Source organism: Cannabis sativa, chromosome X, assembly GCF_029168945.1.
Source record: "Cannabis sativa cultivar Pink pepper isolate KNU-18-1 chromosome X, ASM2916894v1, whole genome shotgun sequence".
NCBI classification, from domain to species: domain Eukaryota; kingdom Viridiplantae; phylum Streptophyta; class Magnoliopsida; order Rosales; family Cannabaceae; genus Cannabis; species Cannabis sativa.
In genome coordinates, this window is record NC_083610.1 from 1,381,214 (window position 1) to 1,402,752 (window position 21,539).

At 34.2% G+C, this 21,539-nt stretch overlaps 2 protein-coding genes across 3 annotated transcripts; one reads left to right on the top strand and one right to left on the bottom strand.

The window, feature by feature from the left end:
* Positions 1 to 427: 427 nt before the first annotated feature.
* On the top strand, positions 428 to 6,086 carry LOC115705296 (nuclear pore complex protein NUP85). Its single transcript, XM_030632603.2, has 18 exons — positions 428 to 1,020; positions 1,109 to 1,211; positions 1,712 to 1,822; positions 1,966 to 2,049; positions 2,382 to 2,453; positions 2,669 to 2,725; positions 2,831 to 2,950; positions 3,028 to 3,228; positions 3,313 to 3,423; positions 3,515 to 3,552; positions 3,704 to 3,860; positions 4,413 to 4,514; positions 4,670 to 4,726; positions 4,827 to 4,973; positions 5,066 to 5,136; positions 5,234 to 5,321; positions 5,425 to 5,481; positions 5,570 to 6,086. Exons 1-18 carry the CDS (start codon positions 467 to 469, stop codon positions 5,762 to 5,764), a joined length of 2,325 nt encoding a protein of 774 aa, XP_030488463.2. The 5' UTR covers positions 428 to 466; the 3' UTR covers positions 5,765 to 6,086.
* Positions 6,087 to 7,638: 1,552 nt separating this feature from the next.
* Positions 7,639 to 13,861, bottom strand: LOC115705306 (protein unc-13 homolog). Of its 2 annotated transcripts, none has more exons than XM_030632623.2 (5): positions 12,860 to 13,861; positions 11,017 to 11,886; positions 9,955 to 10,410; positions 9,341 to 9,527; positions 7,639 to 9,247 (listed from the first exon to the last, which is right to left on the bottom strand). In XM_030632623.2, exons 1-5 carry the CDS (start codon positions 13,403 to 13,405, stop codon positions 8,313 to 8,315), a joined length of 2,994 nt encoding a protein of 997 aa, XP_030488483.2. In that variant the 5' UTR covers positions 13,406 to 13,861; the 3' UTR covers positions 7,639 to 8,312. The 2 variants fall into 2 exon arrangements, with proteins under 2 accessions (XP_030488483.2, XP_030488475.2); XM_030632615.2 differs by having other exon boundaries at positions 11,017 to 11,898; positions 12,860 to 13,628.
* Positions 13,862 to 21,539: the final 7,678 nt, after the last annotated feature.

Here is a 21,539-nt window from a genome sequence, read left to right on the forward strand (position 1 = left end):
TAAGCCTTTTATTCTGCTATGAGTAATTTTTATTAATTTTATTTAATTATTTAGATATTGAATATGCAAAATTTAAGCATTTTTTAGTATATTTTCTTAAAAAAAATATTGGGTATCTAAATTATATTGTATATTCACTTTTTATATTCTATTTTAATTTTAATTTTTATTTTATTATTCTTTAATATGTAGTTTTATAGGTATATCCTTGTGGGTTGGGATTTTAATTTTGATCAATTATGTGAGATTATATTGAATATTTTAATTATAAAAAATATTTATCATTTAAAATTATATTTAGTTAATATGTAATAAAATGTTTAATCAACTTTTAGTATTATTTTCAGTAAAAATATATATATATATTTTTCTAATCCTAAAATAATATATGGGTCCCCAAACAGTTGTCGTTTTGTTAAATAAACGACATGTAGTTTTTCTTTTAATCTGTACACTATAAGACGACATGTCGTTTTCTTCTCAGCATACTTCAGATACCGTTGCCAAACACAACACAGAACCTTTTGTCTTTTCCCTCTTTTTCTCTTCTCCAAACCTTCCAAAAGCCCTAAAAGCTAAACCCTTACGCGCGCTCTACTTCTTCTCCGGCGAAATGCCGGCCATCGCATCCATCTCCGGCGGCGATGCTCGAGGCGTTTCCGATGCATCTAACGGTTCTATAGTCCCGTTATCATCTGAGGTCCGACAACCGGTGGTCTATCCCCTCCGTCATGGCGTTAAGCCTCCAATCACTCGTCTCTCAATATCCTGGTCACGAGGAAACAGACTCCGCGTTTCAGTTCTCCGTCCAACTTCTGATCAGAATTCTGAGGAAGGAGAAGCCGGCGGGAGAGTTTTGGAGGTTAGGCTTAGTAATGGAGATTCTGAGATTAGCGATGCAGAGTGGCGGAGGATCTCGTACGGTTCGGTCTCGCCGTTTGCTCTTCTACAGAGTCGTAGGAGCTCCATGTCGAGCTTGTCGAAAATGTCGATGAGTCCACTGTCTTATCAATACGAGTGGTAAGCGTTTTGATTGAGCTAGCCTTTCGGTATCTCTGGACAATTACTGTTTATACGATTTGATTTTGACTCGTTACGATAAATTTAGGTGGGAGTATGTGATGGCGTATAGCAAGGAGATCGGTTCACTTCTTGGTAATTCAAAATCAGCTGCTGATAGTATCATTGAAGACTCTAGCATAGTTTTGAAGGTGAATCTACTTTGTTCATACGAGTCTTATTTCATACTTAGGATGCGTTACAGGTAACTGTTTAATTACACTAATTATACAAGGGTCTGTTTGAATATGAGATGGTAATTACATATGAATTGTTAATAGTATTTTATTTGGCAAAATAGTTCCTAATTAAATAAGAAAATAATATTTTTTAGTAGTTAATATTTAAAATGGAATTATTTTAAAATAATTACAATGTAATTACGCTCAATTCTGACCATGAGAGTATAATCGGAACCTCTCAATTACTTCCAATTACAAAGGTAATGTGTGATTATATAGTCCAAATATGCTAACCATAGTATTCCAAACGCGCCCTTAGTAATATTGTTGAGTATGGATGTCAAACCATCTGATTTAACAATTTAACTGAATAAAAAAAAAGAAAATTTATGAAAAGCCTTTGAATTGTGGTAAAATTCTTTGGTTTTTAATTCATTCTTATTGTTTCTAATTGTATGACATTTATGTAGACAGTTGAGGAGCCGACCTGCTTGAAAGCTGCATGGGAGTTGATGGAAATATTTTATGCAGACAAACAGTGTCAACCATGGCTACCGGAGCGGCTTGTTGATTGGTTAACTGTAATGATTTAATGGTGTTTTAGAATATTTGTTTTTATCATGGTTGTGTGTTGCTTCTGTGGAACGAAATGATGTTTATACAATTTAGTTATTTCAAAGTGTCTTGAGTTGCTTCCATTAAACAAATTTACAACTCTTGGCAGGATTACAATTGCCTCCTCTCCAGTACACAGATCACAACCCATTCAAAACTTGTGGGTTTCCAGAAAGAACTTGTCAATTTGCAGGTTTGACTTTCTCCTTCTCTCTGGGTTTTTGTAGCTGGATAGAATGGCCACAATGTCAGTCTATCTCGTGTATATGGTACTTCTAGTATGGTACCTTTCATGACAGTTGAATAATGTTTCTCTTAACATAATAGATTGAGCCAACAAAAGTGTTATTAACTTTATTTGGGCATGTCTTTCTTAATACAGCGAGGACCAACAAATATCTTATTAGTTTGATTTGGGTTTTTGTTAATTGAGATGTTCTATCAATGCAGTGATCTATCAACTGTTTTCAATTTGGGTTTCCTTCCCTCTTAAATGGTTTGAATTTAATGGGCTGTTTAATACAGGTTATTGAAGATGACTCTAGATATTGGGAGGTGATATCATCAGCACTAGCAATTGGCTGGCTGGAACTTGTGGTTTGTAGTTTTTGTTTATCCTGTGCATTATTCTATGCAAATAAATTAATATTTAAACATGTACTATATGTGCATGTGCGTTTATTAATATTATTAGGCTGGTGCATGTGCATTTATTAATATTATCAGGACGGTGCATGTGCTGTCTTTCTTTTGGAATTTTTGTTACAGTGAAAAAAAATTACACTTAATAAGTGTCGGGTACCCTCTTGCAGGTTAAAATGCTGCGCTTACATGGATCTTATCAAATTGATCAGCTTGGAAATCGTGAGGTTTGTGGATGAAGTTCAGTTTCGTTTTCGCAATTGTTAAGGATGTTGCAAGAATGAAATGTTTATTCTGCATACATGATGTCTGCTTTATGTGAAACTGAACAGACTGAGAACGGGCTGGTGGAGGCAGTAGCTGTTCTCATATCAAAAATGCCACGCATGCGTGTTGAACTATCAGAAGGAAAATTAGGTGAATGCTATAAAGTGAAGCCTGATTATATGAAGGTATGTCGGTTAAAAGTGTAGCATTTGTTGATACTACTTGACCTATCTTTTATATTTAGCTTCTTAATTATATGTAGGCATGGGAAAAATGGAGGGCACAAATTACTAAGCTAGACTCTAGTGCATTCTGGGTTCAGTGCAATCATCAATTGACTCGGGAGGGCTTGAAAAATATGCTACAAATCATGCTTGGAAACAGTAACAGTCTTTGTGCTGCAGCATGTCATTGGTTAGAATTGTATATTGCCAACCTTCTATATGTCAGACCATTCACAACGGTAATTGCTTGTTTTGTCAGATTATTAAATTAATTATATATTTTCAACGGAGGATTTAACCCGCTGCCAGTTCTCCTAAACCAGGGTCTAGAGAGCATGTATAGCTTGGCCCAGAAATGCATGCAGTTGAAACCTTCATCCAATGCCCATAGACTGGTAGAACTTATGATTGGAATTCTGGGAGAAAATACCGAGGTATTATAAAAGGGAGAAACAGTATACATTCTGGTTTACCTTATTAGCTCTTCCCTTCATTAATCTCAATTTGTTATCTGAAATGATATAGGTTGTCTTGGCAGAATGTTCAAGAGCATTTGGCCCTTGGTGAGTGATTTTGTTTCGTTTTTATGTTTAATTTACTTACTGGCATAGCTTATTAGCTCTCAAATCAACATAAAATTGTACACTTGCTTTTCTTACTTTTTAAGTGTTTTTTTTAATGATTATTAATAAAAAATTTATTGGTTAACAATAGGATGGTTGCTCATGCTATAGAGTTGTTGACTGCTGGGAGTGATGAAGCAGAAGTTATTCTACATGAGGAGCGTCATAACTTGGGAGAAATAAGCATAGCAGAACTACACAGGCTTGTGTATGCCCAAGTGTTATCTTCTCATGTATTGACCTGGCAAGTGAGTAAAGTTATTATGGTGTACCTGTGGTTCAATTGCTAGTTGAATGTTCCCATTAATAAAAAAATCATGTTTTTGTATGAATGAGTTCAGTAGATAAATCTTTTATTTGACGATAATTACAGTCACAATCTGATTTCGTTTCTAGTCAACTTTAACTAACTGTGACTTTCTAGTGATAAGTGACAACTAAACTTTCATTATTACATTACCTTGATGCATCTTCTGTATATATACATGGAAACTCAAGTTGCATGAAATAACTTGCTAAACCTTTTGCTTCCCCTTTTCTTATCCTTGGCTACCGTCTGAGCTGTGTATTAAGTTTTCTTATCTATCCTACTGCTTATCAAGTTAAGCGTGCAAATAGTATTCTAACCTTGTATGATATGCTAATTGCTAAACAAAACTCTAAGCATGTAAAGTTGATGACTACAATATTTGTAGTTTCAGCTTTCATGCATTCTGGTTTTCCGTTGACATTTAAACTTTTATTACAAAAACCACATTAATTGCTTACACTCATGTCATTGGATGCTTTCTTGTCTACAGATTGCTCCAATTTATCTGATTTCATGCATGAAGCAAGGAATGGGGTTGTTAGAGCTTTTGTTGTATAAGCAATCAGTTCAAAATAATGAACTGCTTCTCAAGGTGCTTGCTTCTAGTCTTTGTGCCAGTGTTATATATTTTCTTATTCACTTTTCTTTTGCCGAGATTTTTTTTATACACTTTAATTTTGTGGTTTTTGCGACCTTTCTTTGTTATGTTCTGTGGCCGATTAACAAATTTCGTTTCAATGCCTGCAGAATATAGAGATATGCCGTCTATATGATCTTGATAGTGTTAGTTCTAATATTATGAAGGTATTGTAAACCTAGGTCCTATCTAATTGGAATCGATTCCAGTTTTGAATCATATAATTTACTTAAGCCTAAAAGATGAGTGCACTCTTCAATGTTTTAGATTGCTGGAGTGTACCATTGGAAGCATGGTAGAAAAGGTGCTGGAGTGTTCTGGCTTCAGCAAGCTCGAGATGAAGTTCGCCTTAACAGGATTGCTCAGCATTTGTTTGATTCTGTTGGAAAGTCAATATCTGACGAAAGTTTCAAGGTAAATAGTTTTTCTTTCTTCCCTTTTACCAAAGGAACCAAGTCTTTCCCCCAAAAATAACCAGTGGGTATTGTCCATCCTTCTATCTACAGCAATGGGAAGGCTTAATTGAATTATTGGGTTCTGAGACTAAAGCTGCCGGTGGCCTTGAATTTTTGCACAAGTAAGAAATATTATCTTCCCAGCAAATTTCCCAGGCAATGATTTTCTGAATCAATATTACAGTTATCTCCTTGGTTCTAACATTATAATTGTTTCAGGTATAGAGATTTTAAAAAGTCCCTCAAGCAGGTTCACCTTGGAAAAACTACCGATTCTGCCAAGCAAGCTGTAGAATCTCTCATATCGGTACGCAAATGCTTGAGAACTCAAACTATTCATAATCACCCTTAATCGAAATAGGCCAACTTTGTATTAACTGATTAGTTTTTGTTTCCCAATGTTGTTGCAGCTTATGAAAAACACTTCTACACCGCCACGGTTTTGGCTGCCACTATTGTATGATTCGGTGAGCATTTGCTATACAATTCACCATTCTCTAAATATTTTTCTTTCGATCTAATGTGCCATTTTTCGGGTTGATTTACTTTTTGCAGTTGAAGTTACTAAATTGGCAAGAACGTCCTTTGTTAACCGTACCACAAACAAACCTCTTACTGAATAAACTCCAAGAGTTATCCATGGCAAGGTTGCGTCCAGATTTCACAGAAGTGGAGTTACCGCAACAAGCCTTGAGTTCGGTTAGGCTAGCTCTTGCAACAAATCTTGGTCGCGCTATCTTAGAGGAATAGCAAAACAACGGGGATTTGAACCCCTTCTCCCACACCCAATCGCTTGAGAGGCATCTTGGAAGAATAACGGGTGCCTAAATTTCCGACTAACTTAGCTTATAACTTGTTTTTTTCCAAGCTGCTTAAGAATTTTTTGTGGTGGTTGTTAGGGTAAAGTTATTAGTGAAAGTTGCCCCGGCATTTCAAGGCTATGATTTCGAGATTTTTTCTGTTGCCGTTGCCGGGTCCTAAGTTGGTTTTCCTGTTGTATAATTTTCATGATATATCAGCTTAAATTGTCCAGATTATGAATGAAGAGGGCCATAATTAGTGTTTTCTGGTATGTTGTTATTTGATTGACCTTTTTTTTTTTTTAAGGAATCATAGTTCATCTGAAAATTTATCTATTTATTTTACCCATATTAGGGTTTGTTGTTTACATGTTATGAAATGATTAAAGAGTAATTTGTAGCGTAAATAAATTTAATTTTTGATTATAAATAAATATTTTAGTTTAATTTTTTACTATAATAATATTAAGTTATATTTTCAAAATTTTTGTAGTTATTTAAAAAGTCAAGTCACTATGTGATAATTTTTTATTGGTATATTTAAATTATTTATTTTTTAAAAAAATAAAAATTTAATGATTAGGATCAATTAGGAGATGTCATGTGGCCATTGATTTAACGATCAGATAACTATGAAAGTTTAAAAAATATAATTTATGTATTATTACCGTAAATTTAAGTATGTTGTAAATTACTCATAATTAAAAGAACATTTTTAAGGTAACTTGTATTAATAATGTAGTAGAATAATTGAAAAATAGAGTCATTTCATTTGTCGAGTATATTGGAGATGGAAATGAAAATCTACACAAAAGAACTTAAAATTATAAAATAAAAGAACTTATCTATACTTTTCTGAAATTGAAGGTCTGAAAGCTCTCTTTTTATACACAACCTTTATTTTCATAAGCAGCAACTGGCCTAACACTAGGTTTGGATGGAGGAAGAGGGACAAAAGTAGTGATGAATTCCCTCCAAACACAAATTTCAATCCCAATAAAAATGTAGGATTCCATGAAAAAGACAAAAAAATTACATAAAATATTTTTTTCTGCCCTTTAAAAAATAATATATAATTATATTCAAAATAATAAAATAGTAATTTTATAATTTATTTTATTCTCTATTATTTCAACTTTACCCCTAACACTAAGCATCACAAAGGAGAGTAATTATGCTATCTCCATCTCTCCTACCAAACAAAGCCAAGAAAGCATAAGACTAGCCTAGAAAGGCACATGACAAGCCAAAAAGACGCAATACTAGCTTGAGAAAGTACAAAATGTAACTTCTGTTTTATGCAAAAATATAAGAAAAATTTGCAATACAATCCCTCTAATATAAGAAAAATTTGCAATACAATCCCTCTTGGTAGACACCCAATCTTTTTCGGCATTTAGAGAGTTTTTTAGTTCAATTTTATTTTTATAATTATGTACATTATAATCATTATAAAACACATGTAATTTTTTTAAAAATTTTGAATCCAATACTGAAAATAAAATCCAAACAATTGTTCATCGTATAAGAAAAACAGTCACAGGCCAACAAAATATTAAACTTCCAAACTCTTCTGAATGACAAAGAGTCTACCTAATATAGATTTTCCCAAAAACATGTAAATCAACACCATTTATCAGATTTAAATTATACTTGAAGTAATGCATTATTTTGCTTTTCTTTTCAATTCAGATCTTCTTGTAACTTTTGTTAATCCAATAAGGCTATATATTTGTGTTTGTAAAAAAACATGAAGAAGAAAAACATCTCTTATCAGTTAAAATGTTAGCTAGTTAAAGTGAATTTGTTTAGGCTAAGGAGAAAAAAGAAGAAAGGGTATTCTGAAAACTCAACTGAAAATGAAATAAGCAGCCGTACGAATATGATGATGTATTTATATATTACATATGCCAAAAAAAAAAAAAAAAAAACTCCAGATAAAGAATAAGAAGAATAAACATAATTGTACTGTACTTTTTTATACCTAACAAAACAAAAGAAGACCAAGTCAAAGTACTTAGAGAGAGAGAGAGAGAAGAGAGAGAGAGAGAGAGAGAGAGAGATTCAAACCCTAATTTCTGGGAGTGTACGGACAAATAAAACAACAAAGAACCTTCTATTTAATTTTAAAACCAAAATAATTTAAGCAGGATATATCATAATGATAATTAAAAATTTTAATAATAACAAAAAACGAATGATAAAAGAATATTTAGCCACCTATCTTGGTTCACAAACCTCTGTCATTCTCTTTTGGAATTTCCTCCAAGTTAGACCAAGATTACCTCCCAACCGAATCGCTCCGGAGCTACCTTCGAAGGCAACCCCACCACCTCTTTCTTCTCCTCCTTCTCCTCACCAATGTATCAAACTATATATCACAAAGAGAGCAATAAAATCGTTTCACTAAATACAAGCAGAAATGCAAGAATGTCAAAGCGAGTAAAACTGTGCAATTACGACATGTGTTGGTTGTTGGACGCCATGTCTGGAGATGGTTACAGTTTCTTAGGCAAGTTGTAGGTCTTCTTCAGAAATTTGGAAGCTGCATCGTCGTTCCTGTAGCACAGAACTCGTAGGAGAGTGTTAGGTTCGGTTGGGTTCCATTGCCCGGAAGTAGGTGGCAGTGGGAATTTGGACCTGGCAGAGGAGCCATATGTCTCTAGTGTCCCACGTCGGAACCTCTCAATGAGGCTGTCAGTTTCGGTTCTGAAAAGTGGAAGCACCCCTCTCACAGCTGTTGAAAATTTATCGATTAGCTCGGAAGGCAAGCCATCTCCGTTGGCCCAGAATAGATCTTTAAGGGATTTGAAATCATCTTCTATAATCTGAGAATCTTGCTTGGAGAATGCACGAGAGGGACCGCCAGCAAGCAAAACTAACAAAAAACCGTCAAAGGAAGCTCTCATTATGTCAGTAATAATTCTCGTACGAACTCTCTCATGTACAGCATCCGAAATAATTGACAAATTTCTTTCCAGCTCCTGAAGAAATGGTTCTATCCTGGCCGAAGATACTTCACCAACATATAAACCATCCCACAAAACATGACTGAGATCGTGGAAAACGATCCTGTATGCTACTGCCTCACAAAGTTGTTGGATTCCCTCGACACAAGCTGCTGGTGAGAGTTCGAATTGTTTTTCCAAACCGTTAGAAAAATCTTCTACTTTAGCAGACTCAGAGTTCCTCAAATGAGTGATTACCCTTTTCTCCAAAACTTCTAACTCACTCCTAATACGTTGTAATGTGTTTATACGAACACAGAGCTGTTGAATTCCGAACGAGTTATCTCCATTCAATGTAGCAACCTGAGAGTTTCTTTTTGGAGGGTTTGGTGATTTTTCTTTCTTCTTGCCAAAGCCTTGGAACTTTGATCCTATAGTACATCTGGTCAATGCTGGCATAGTGGGGACAAAAGTATTTCTTGATCCTGCAAATCAGAAGAAACAATATCAATTATCAAAGTACAAACCTTAATATGTATACAGATAATGATGCGATGTGTTTGTCTCATGATATATACCACAGCCAGATTTTGCCTTCGTTATGTAATATTGAAGGCATCTGTCAAGGCCTGTCATCAAGTCGGGAAGCAATACCGGATGCATAGGTATTGGAAGCCGAAAATATGCTTCCAAAGTTTCATCGAAGATTCGCAAAACTTCCACAGCTGAGGGAGCATATCCTTCATTATCTAGGGGACTCCACACCTATAACAATGCCAACAAAAAGCTTAGCACAACAAACAAAAAAATTACCCCAAAAGACATGCAATCATTTGCACACAGCCCAAACTAAACTTGTAGTTATCAATTAAATTGAAATTCAGGTCCAAAGCATATGAAATACAAGTATACTAATGTGTCTGATATGCATAAACAAGAAAATTTACTGGGATTAAAGAGTTAGTTTGAGATTGGGAGAGATAAACTTTGCATATAGGACAATATAAACAAAAAGCACATATTGTATATTCAGTATTCACCTCACATCTTTCAATTGTAATAATTTCCACTATTCTAAGAATTATGTTTGATTGATTTGCAATTGATTAAAGCATAAAAACTAATGGTAAAGCATTGGATTCATCCTAATCATCATCTGGAAGCTTTCTTAATTAATTAGTTTTTACAATACCTCTTGCTGTAGATTTCTGTCAACCCATTCTTTCAGTCTATCCACTCTGGTCTTGATCCATATTTTCACCAAATTGGCAATTGCAGCTTCGGCCTCAAAAGGAGGCATCTCACGAATTATTGCCTTCCCACCGTCATCACTGTCTACTGAATCTTCAACTGCTATCAGAACAAGATCTTTCTCCAGCTTATCTGCAGCTCTCAATACTTGCACAGCATCCGGTGTCAATTCCGTTATACCTGATATGAACTGTTTAATCTCATTTGCGTAGCAAACGTGAAGGGTGGCAACAGCCACACCTGCTGCAAAAGGATGCCATCTTTTCAGAATCGGACTGAACATTCGCTTCTCCTTCAGTGCTAGCTCACCAACATCTTTAGCAAGAATGGCAAGGATTGGAAGAGGATTTGGCTGATTTTTGGATGCTCTCCTGCTTGAGTCTGCCATCTCCATTCTCTGTATCACAACAAAACACAAATCATTTATGTGTGAAACCTAAGCAATGTACACAAGCAGTGGAAGTCGCTGCAAACTAACAAGGGTTTTATTTTAGAAAGTCCATTTAATTAAAGATTGTCTTTATCCATGTCCACCTACGCAAGTTACAGCACATTTCAGACAGGAAAAAAAAACTATCTACAGTGGAATGTTGGTTATGTTTCAGCTCATAAGTCAAATACTTTTTTCTTTTCTCTTCTTTTTTTAAATGTACTCTATTTAAGTATGAAAATTGAGTTCTTTCCCACTTCTGAAAGGGATAACAGGCTAATTTTAACACCCCTGTAACTAATTGCTACTTTGCAAAGTCCAATAGATTTTAAAGAAAATGTTTGATGACATGGATGAGGAAATGATACACATTTATCAATTCCGAAAAAAGAAAAAAGTAAGCCAAGCTGATAAACACATATATCTATTTACTTCTTCCGAAAATCAATACCCAATAACTCCAGGGCTACTGATGAAAGATGCAATACTACTAATGACAAAGTCTGGTCTTATATATTACAATAATTCACACACTTACTGAAAAGGGCCAGTGACAGATAGCATAGGACTTACCTGAGCAAAAGCAGTTCGTAGAGATGATCTGATGTATGTGTCGATCCTGTCTCGAGCCACATTAACTTCACTCTTCCTTCTCCTTCGGTACTCATTAGATATATCTTCAACTATAATCTTAGCTGCTGCAACCCCCAAAGAAACAATCCCTTGCATGGATTCAATATTGCCACTATCAAAAGTCTCATGATATGCAAGAAGCCTCTTCTCTGCCCAACCCATTATTGAAGTCAATGTAGAACTCAAAACCTTGGAGTAATCTGCATCCTTAGTTGTCTTTGCATCTTTAGCAACCTCTTCTAGCTGACTATCAGCTGCATATATGAGATCCATTTCAACTTGGCCAGTTGCAACAAACCGATGAAATAAAACCCAAGTGAAGCAAATATTATGGAGAACCTGGTTAATTCCAAGGATTCCCCAAGTCTTTTTAATATGTTCCATTAGTTCATCCACCTCCTCAAGTATGGATGTTTCATCATTAACATCAAAGCAAGCATTTAGAAGCATTTCGTAGAGCCTGAGATTCAGTGGAAACCCATCTGCCCAATGACAAGACTCGGTAAGAGAACCATCAATTGATCTGGAAGCAAGAGTCATGACAGCACTTCGAAGAACCTGCAAAGATTCATTATTCCTCCCAGTTTCAATGGGTCTTTCTAATGCCCCGTGAATAATTTGTCGTAGTCTCTGCACCGGACTCTGTACCCTATCTAGTGGCAAGCGAGGATGCAAAAGGAGTCCAGCCTCAAGAATTTTCAGGGTTCGTTTTTGCCATGCATCATATTCTTGTGAATCAGTAAAATCCATGAGCTTGAGTTGCTGTAAAAGCTCCAATGGTACTACTACTGATTCAATTCTCCTTCCAACCTGTCGGATACACTAAAGAATATGAGAGACAATGAATGATAAGTTCAAAATATACTTCAATCCATAACCAAAAGAACAAAGCATGTACTTCGATATTCAAAGGAAACTACTTAAAAAAGAAAAGAACCAGCCACCTTTTCCTACTCAAAGTTCCAACATTTACCAACAACCCTTTACACCCTAATGTGTGCATTAAGAGAAATAACAAATGAAGATCAAATCCCATCAATCTGGACTAATAACAAAAGTTTTTCTACTTCAATTTTGGACACTTTTCTCTAAGTGCATTCAAAAATTGACAATTCCAAAACTAGGTTTAGAAACTAAAACAACATATATAACTAATGAATTTGATAAAAAAAAACTCAAAAATCACAGTCAATTCATCAAACAAGTTTTGCAATTGAACCAAGAAAATCAAAGAAACAAAACATTTACTTTGAAATGAATCTAACATTCAAAGGAAAATACTAAAAAAAGAAAAGAATGAACCAACCACCTTTTCCTACTCAAAGTTCTAATATTTACCAACCCTTTACACCCAAACAAGTGTATTAACAGAAATCATAAGGCAACTAATTAAACATAATAAGACCAAACCCCATCAATCTGGACTAATAACAAAAGTTTTTCGTCTTCAATTTTGGATGATTTTTCGTAAATGCGTTCGAAAATTAGCAATTCCAAGCATCAGATCGAACAAGGTTTAGAAACTAAAACAGTGTGTATAACTAATGAAGTTGATAAAACTTAAAAACCACAGTCAATTCATCAAACAATCTTCGGAATTGAACCACAAATCAATCCAATTAAAGAATTTTCCCATCTTCAAAACCCCAAAATAGAAACTAGAACTAAATTACAAACACCAAACACACCCAGAAAAACCCCAAGGCCAATTTGAATCTCAGATCAATAAATTTGCATTATCAGAGAAAATAGAATCCAAATATATATATATTTGTCGACAGACCTGGCTAGCCGCAATCCTGAGCAGAGCTCTCCTAACTCGAGAATCCATGGCTTCAGAAACCTTCATTTGGATCCTCATCAGCTCACCAACAGTTAATGCCTTCTTCGACTTCCCCTGACCCGAACCAGGACTCGAACCAGAAACACCAGGACTCTTCTTAGAGCCATTGGAGCTAGGTGATTTAAGACCAAACGCCTTCTTAACCTTACTAGCAGCGGCAGAAGTGAGAGACCGCTGTAAAGCTGGAGAGTTCGGCGAGTTGCTGTGTTGACTCGGCGAATCGGAATTAGACTGATTCGGAACGAAAGTAAGAGGTTTACCGGAAGAAGTACGGCAAGCGGCGACAAAGATCTCGTAAGCCGTGAGTCGAAGGTCGGAATCGGTGAGTTGAACCGATTCTGAAAGGTCTCCGAGCGGCGAAGGGAGATCGGCCACCACTAAATTCTTGGTGACGGTAATGGAGGGTTTAGTGAAGGAGATTGATGATGATGAAGAAGCTTCTCTCTTGGAATGGCCCAGTGAGAGGTCTCTGAAGAGATGAGCCATTGTTGAGAAAGAGAGAGAGAAACACACAGAGAGTAGTCAGACACGATGGACTATCGCTATATACAGTAACACACACCTATAGATATAAAAAAATATATATAATAAAGAAAGAAAGAGAAAGGTAATGGTAGAAAATTTGTTGTGTTCTGTAATTTTCTTATTTTATTTTTTTTCTTGGGAAACAAACAGAAAAAGAGAGAGGAAAATACTGAGATCAGTGTTTCTTTTTCTTATTTGTTTTTATTATTAAAGTATTTTGAGTTGTTCTGATTTTCTCAGCGCCGAAATTCTTTTTTTTTTATTTATTTTTTTTTCATGTTGTGATTAAAATCACATCAGATTAACAAAGCAATAATTCATAATCAGCGGTGCCGCCTTCTCGAACCAGGATAACCTATCGTCTATCGAAGGGCGGGCATACTTTTACCAAACCATGCGCCACATGCGATAAAATTATCCCCGAAAATTTAAACAATAAAACTATGACATCCTTAAATAGCACACCCAACTCATTAAAGAACACTCTTCTTTTGTTGATAGTTGTTTTGTATTTGAATTACATTTAACCAAATTATAATATCTAGTAAAATAATAATAATAATAATTGTGTCAAAAATAATAATAATAATATTTTTTAAAAAAAAAAATGCATCTTATTCATGATTGGACAAATCATCTATTAAAATAACTTGAAAAGTAGTAGGGACAAGCCTCCCACCATAGCTACAACCTGGGGAAGAACAAGCGGTAGTCGTCAAATAATTGGTTGTCTTGTTCGCAGATCGTTTGACAAAAACACAAAAAATATTGTTAAGATTAGACATTAAAGTACAACAATCAGAAATAGCTAAACCAAATAATAAAGTAGCTGAACTATACAGTGTTGGGTTTTATGCCCTAAATAAAACTCATTTCAATATAATCAGATTTACTCATTAATATAGATCATAAATAACATTTAATGTTACATGGTTCACATGATTTATTTCATGATTATATGTACATAATGTATAAATTCATCTGAAACCCTTTTCACATACTTGATCCTGTTTATTGTGCCGTCAACACATTGGAAAGTAAACATGACTATGTGAATAAAGTTTCCTAGATTTATCAGACATAGGGTTTTACTGATATGATAATCTACAACAGAGTTTACTTGCATTTGGAGAAGTGCTATGTTCTTTCCAGAGCATTGGTTAAAGTAAAGCTCAGGTTGGATGCATGGAGTATGCATCGGAAGGGACCGATATTGAACTTTGACTTAGATTTATTAAACTTACCGTAATATCTATTCAAGTCAACATCGCCTAGTTGATCCTAGATCAAATGATCTTAATCTTGATATGATTAGGCTCAATCTCGAGAGGCTATTCGTGTTCTTTGATTTGTTAGTTAAGCCTACTTTTAGGTCAGGGTGATACGTACATTTTGGGAACACGGTAGTGCAATTGAGTGGGAGCGCTAGCATAAACATGGAATCTATAGCTTCTATCTGGCGAATAGTAAGCAAAGGATGATCTCCTTTGAGCTTGACCAAACGAACATAAATGGTGGAGTACTCATTTCACATAAGCTGAAATATCATTTATACGGGGTCAAGTGTTTTAAGGATAAAATACATTGTAGGGTGTAACGGTAATCTAATCCCTTTACAGTGTAGATCATTCATATAGAGGATCATTGATCACATTAGGATTATAACAATGGATAACTAATGATGCGTCTATATGGTGGAACATATAGAGCATTCTATATACTGAGAGTGCAATTCTAAGTTCTATGCGTGGATTCAACGAAGAATTAATAAGTTAGTGAATTTTAGTGTTAAATTCTTGATCTACTTATTGGAAGCTCGGTTATATAGACCCATAGTCCCCGCACTAGTTGAGATAATATTGCTTGTAAGACTCATATAATTGGTTTTGATTAATCAATTATAATTCTCAAATTAGATGTCTATTTGTGAATTTTTCACTAAGTAAAGGCGAAATTGTAAAGAAAGAGTTTTAGGGGCATATTTGTTAATTATGATACTTTGTATGGTTCAATTAATAAATATGATAAATGACAATATTATTTAATAATTATTTATAGTTATTAAATAGTTAGAATTGGCATTTAAATGGTTGAATTAGAAAATTGGCGTTTTTGAGAAAATCAGATGCAGAAAAGATAAAACTGCAAAATTGTAAAAAGTGAGGCCCAAATCCACTTGTATAGGGCCGACCACTTTTGTAGAAAATTTAAACTGATATTTTCATTATTTTAATGCCAAATAATTCAAACCTAACCCTAGTGGAATGCTATAAATAGATAGTGAAGGCTTCAGGAAAATTACACTTTCTTCTGACACTTTTGATTCAGAAAAACTTGAGTCTTCTCTCTCCCTATCTTTGGCCGAACCCACTCTCTCTCTCTTCCTCATTGAGATTTCGAAATTCTTAGTGTATGAGTAGTGCCCACACACAGCAAGTGATACCTCAACCATAGTGAGGAAGATCGTGAAGAAAGACTTTCAACAAGAAAGAGTTTCAGCATCAAAGATTCAGAGGAAGAGATCCACGTTCAGATATTGATAATGCTCTGCTACAGAAAGGAATCAAGGGCTAGATATCTGAACGGAAGGAGTCATATTATTCCGCTGCACCCAATGTAAGGTTTCCTAAACTTTATATGTGTTTATTTCATCGTTTTAGAAAGTTCATATTTAGGGTGTTAATAAACATACTTGTGAGTAGATCTAAGATCCTGGTAAAATAATTTCCAACATACAGAGCATCAATGATGCTTTTACAATCTGACTCAACAACAAGTTGATTTAGGTCTCGTTCTTTGATCCAGCTCAAAGCTTTCTTCAATGCAATTACATCCGCCAAAAATTAGAGACACGATCAGGCAATTGTTTGGATCACTGATAAATGACAGTTCCATGATGATCATGGGCCAACCATCCAATTCTGAAATAAAAAGTCCTAGAGTTGACAGAGGCATCTACATTGATTTTAATCATATCAATACTAGGAACCGACCAATGCTCCACCCAAACATAAGGACTGAAATCTGTTATGTTTGCAGAATTTTTGTGAGCCATCTTCCATTGATTAAAGTAGACAACGCAGTAGTCACCACCCCATTTGTAACAAAATTTTTACTTTGCCAAACAAGCTCATTTCTTGCTTTCTAAAGAGACCAACAAATCATCGCAACATGACAAACCAAAGTTTTCAAAAATCCGATGACTAGTTGATAAAACCATCCTAACAAATCTATGGTCGAAAGGTTGCAAATAGCCCCATCAACCTGCTGCCAACAATCTTTGGCTAAACGACACTCAACCAAAATGTGGAGGATTGATTCATTCATATCTTGGCACACCGGGCAAATGACAACCACATTAACATGCCGACCTTTTAACTGGGTCAGTGTTGGTAAACACCCAAAACATGCCCTCTAGAGTAAGTCTTTAACCTTATGAGGAATTTTGAGTTGCCATAATACCCTCCAAAGTCCCGAATTATTATCTTCCGACCACCTACCATGAAGCACCTCAAGAAGCTTGTAAGCACTCTTCACCAAATAAATCCTTGAAATCTCTTTAAACCACCAATGATCCCACCCAAGATATTCATTCAACACAATATATACTCTTAATTAACCGTCAGTCAGAAGCATTGAATAAATCCTCGAGAAATTCATCATCCCACACTCGGGCCCCTCCCACCATAATCTGATTGACCTTCGCCCCTTCCAAACTTGGATGGAAAGAAGTAATCTCGGACTGCTCCTCGCATGGAAGCCACAATTGCTCCAAAATGTCAATAGAATAACTATCAACAACGCACCACCTGGAACCAACTTTCAATAACTGTTGAAAAGCAAGGATACTTCTTCAAACATAACTAGGATTCGACTCCAACTCCGCAGACAAAAATGATCCATTAGGATAATATTGCACTTGAAATATACGACCAAAAAGTGAACCAGAATGAGTTAAAAGCCGCCACCCTTGCTTCCCTAACATAGCTAGATTAAAATCAAGTAAACTTCAAAAACCCCATCGCGTCATTATTTTTATGAACCGCCAACTTCTCCCATGACAACCAATGAATACATGGGTCATTACTACTTGCCCACAACCACTACTTACACATAATTTGCTCCATTTCAAAACAAAGCTTAAGCGAAAGTAGAAAAACACTCATAGCGTAAGTAGAGAGAGATTGAGTGAAAGATTTCAAAAGGACTTCCTTTCTCGACTTAGAGAGCCACTTTCTGTCCCAACTTTCTACTCACTTATGCATTTTATCTTTGAAGAAACCCAAAGAACCATTTTTATTCCTGCCCATTGTATTAGGAAGATCCAAATACAAACTTTGATCACCTATAACCTGTATCCCCAAAATTTCCTAAACTCGAGCATGGTTTACCTCCGAGGTATTAGTGTTAAAAAAGATAGACAATTTAGCAATATTCACATGCTAACCTGAAGCTTGCTCAAACTTTGTCAGGAGCTCCATAATCTTGGCCGGCTCTCTTTCATTTGCTCGACAAAGATAATTGTCATCCGTAAATAACATATGAGAAATAACAGGAGCTCGCCTAGCCGCCTTACACCCATGAAGCCACTTATTTATTTCATATTTCCTGATAAGTCCAGAAAAATCTTTAGCACGCAATATAAAAAGAACAGAGAGAGAGGATCTTCTTGTCGAATACCATGTGTAGAGATAATAGGACCAAGACTTTGACCCCCATGGCCAATCCAGTACCGAACTGTTGAAATACATCCTATAATCAACTTCACCTAATGTCGAACCCATCTCGGCCATGTTTCTTCTGTTTTAAGTAATGAAGGACCTTAAAAAAGATTGAAATGTTGTCCAAAATCAATCTACTTGTTAAAATTTATTTAAGAGTTGTTTGAGCATCTCGAATAGTACTTTCTGTTATTTTTTTAGCTAAAATGGCAAAATAAAAAAATAGAGTCATTTTTATATTCCTTACTTTAATAAGTATTTGATTATTTTAATAATATTTTATAATTTGAATTTATCAACTATAAATTAATCTTATAAAATAATGAAAAATTAATAGTATTTTTTATTAAAATACTATTAAAAAGTTCAGCGAAAATGTAAGAAGCTCCTTACATTTAGAGAGTTATTTATCCATTCTCTATTATAGAGACCCATTCTTTGTATGATTAAAGCTTATTTTTTCAAGTTTCACTCCCTATCTTAACTAAAGAGTGTGTTTAGAAAGCATGGTTAAAGATGCTCTTACTGAATTATGTCTCTTTTGTAATTTTCAGTGTGGTAACAAATTGTATGTGTATTATTTGTTCATGTTAACGTTATGTGTATAATTTAATTAAATGATTTTATTTATTGATTTGTTATCAAATTTTTTTACCTAATCTCACATGCGAACGCCTAAGTCTGAGATTGAGAAAGATCCCCCAAGGAAAGGCTTTCCAAAGATGACTCGCCAAATTACAATAGAGGAACAAGTGTTCCATGGATTCCTCGTTGGCACTACAAATAGGGAAAGTCATATCTTCAAGGTGCATGTGATGCCCAATTACTAACCGGATGAGGAGAGCATTCGAAAGAAGGCTCCATTAGAGAATCTTGTGCCTTTTGTGGATTTTACTATTCCAAAACCAATTCCAAAGAGATGAAGCAATCACAATTTGGGGAGCTCTTTCAAGGGCTTGAATCATAGGCATATTTGGTTGAAAATCTACTATTAGCTTCCTTAGTCCAGATCTAGTAATCCTAGCCTTGGCTACTAGGTTTCCCCCTATAAAATAGCTATAATTATGGATTGGTCAAAAAGATAGCCTAGCTTATGGTGATCTCACTCTTCGTCATTCGTTAACAGGTTAGCCACCACATTTAATCCCACGGTGGATCTTCCATTAGATTTGGGGAAATAATCAAGACTATGAGTCACTCAGGGGTCTTCCCAAATCCTGGTATCCTTGCCATCTACAATAACTTTACAGGCCCATTTTGTGACAATATCTTTGGCCTTGGCCACCTCTTTTCAAAACCAAGAATCAAAGTTTTTACAAGTACAATTCAAAAAGTGATGCCCTCTTAAATAATTGGCTTTCAAAACTCTATAACACAAAGACTAATTGTCTGAGATTAAGTTTCAGTCCCATTTAGTTAAAAAGGTCTAATTCATTTCACAAGTTTTTTTAGACCCCAAGCCACCGTGAGATTTAGAAAGACAGAGTTTATCCTGGGCTTTGAGATAAATTATTTTGTTACTTTTTTTATGACCTCACTAAAAATCTCGCACCATGTCATGCCATTAATTTCAGAAGCCAACTTAAGCAAACATAACTCTTATTATTTACTTGTTAAAAAAAATTATGAGGTGTATGAATTTTATGTACAAAACAACATTATTTATTGTAATTATTATTAATATTGTAATAATCAAAATGTGGGTAGTTATTGAATAGAAAATCATTAAGTTGATCTAGGTGGGTTACATTTATAAAATATTAACTTGATATAGAAGTCACCTTATGCTATTATAATTATAATTATTATTACTTTTCACACCAAACACTTCACACTGTCACACACTTTATTATTATTTTAATTATTTTTAGTGTTTGTTTTTTTATAGCCTGTCTTTTTTTTTGATTTAAGCGTTTATATATTACAACATGTTTTTACCTGGGACTCGAACCCAGGACCTCCAACACTCACACACCCACCTATGGCCACTTGAGCTAGCCCCAAGTGGTTTTTTTTTATAGCCTGTCTAATTGCTAGTTTGTAGCTTTATATAAATATAAAATTTTCATAATAGACACTTCAACTACATTATAAATGCCTCTGTTGATTGGTACATTAATAATATTATTAATTTTATTTTTTTTATTTATTTGTTTACAAATTAAAAATATTTAGTTGATTGTGAGACTTAGTTGGAACAAAATATTTAATCACAAATATAATATAACTAACATGGGTACTTCTATTGAGTATTCATAAAATAGTTTTAAAATTGGTAAATACTAAATAATGTAATAATGGTACCTTTATTTGCATCTAATCTATATTGTTTGCCATAGACTAATCATAGTCAAATATTCATTGCTTTAAAAAAAATTAAAAAAAAAATAATTATAGTCAAAGTATGTTATTATTTACTTAATTTTTAGGAATCATAGCTAAAATCAATAATATTTTTATTAATGTGTTAATTATTTTAATTTATAATTATTTATAAATTATAGAAATACTATTAATTAAAGTTATAAAAAATTAATATAGTAAAACTATATAAATATTTGAATCTTAAATTAATCCACTCAATTAATCATAGCTAAAAATATGTTGATCAATATTTAATATATCTAACATTACTCAAATTATATATACATGTGTATAATTATTTAAATATTTTTTGTTATAATTAAATGAGTAATGATTAATTATGCATGCATAAACATGATATTCTTATGGGTTATTGGCGGTGAAATCTTTTTTTTTTACATATTTAAAGCATCAGTTAAATCACACCGTTAAATACCAATTAAATTGTTACTGTGTACACTTTTGTATACACGATATATTCTATTAGCTTTGATGTATTGCTGTCACATGTGCCTCAAATGTGAGACGGTGACAATTCCAGTTAACATTTGACAGTGAAATTTTACCGACGCAACAAATTTGTAAAAAAAAAGTAAAGTTAAGCGGTATCAGGGACAGACCTAGTAGTATCAATATGGGGGCTATAGCCCCACTAACAAAAATATTGCCTTTTAAAAAATTAAATGTAATTTTTTTAATTTGATAATTATAGACTAAAATAATAAAAAAAGCCCCCACAAAATTAAATAAATCTAGTAATAGTGATTATAATATAAGTATAAATATTTTTTAATGATAAATAAGCCCCCACAAAGTAAAAATTCTGGGTCCGTCACTGCAGTATTGTCAAAAAAAATGATAAAGAGATTAAGTGTATAAAAATTAAAATGGCAGCAAATTATCCTATTTTAATCTGCATTAAGAAAGTCTTAACAATATGCCCATGTTTTCATACAATTTAACTACTATGAACAAACTCAACTCTAAGGCATATGTGCACACACAAGACA

What these genes read in the sequence shown, in the direction of transcription:
- LOC115705296 (XM_030632603.2), top strand. Translation starts at nt 467, where the DNA reads ATGTCGTTTTCTTCTCAGCATACTTCAGATACCGTTGCCAAACACAAC. An exon ending in ACTCTAGCATAGTTTTGAAG is followed by an intron (nt 1,212 to 1,711) that starts GTGAATCTACTT and finishes ACATTTATGTAG; the next exon opens with ACAGTTGAGGAGCCGACCTG. An exon ending in TTAGTTCTAATATTATGAAG is followed by an intron (nt 4,727 to 4,826) that starts GTATTGTAAACC and finishes TCAATGTTTTAG; the next exon opens with ATTGCTGGAGTGTACCATTG.
- LOC115705306 (XM_030632615.2), bottom strand. Translation starts at nt 13,405, where the DNA reads ATGGCTCATCTCTTCAGAGACCTCTCACTGGGCCATTCCAAGAGAGAA. An exon ending in TCAGGATTGCGGCTAGCCAG is followed by an intron (nt 11,899 to 12,859) that starts GTCTGTCGACAA and finishes CATATTCTTTAG; the next exon opens with TGTATCCGACAGGTTGGAAG. An exon ending in TACGAACTGCTTTTGCTCAG is followed by an intron (nt 10,411 to 11,016) that starts GTAAGTCCTATG and finishes GTTGTGATACAG; the next exon opens with AGAATGGAGATGGCAGACTC.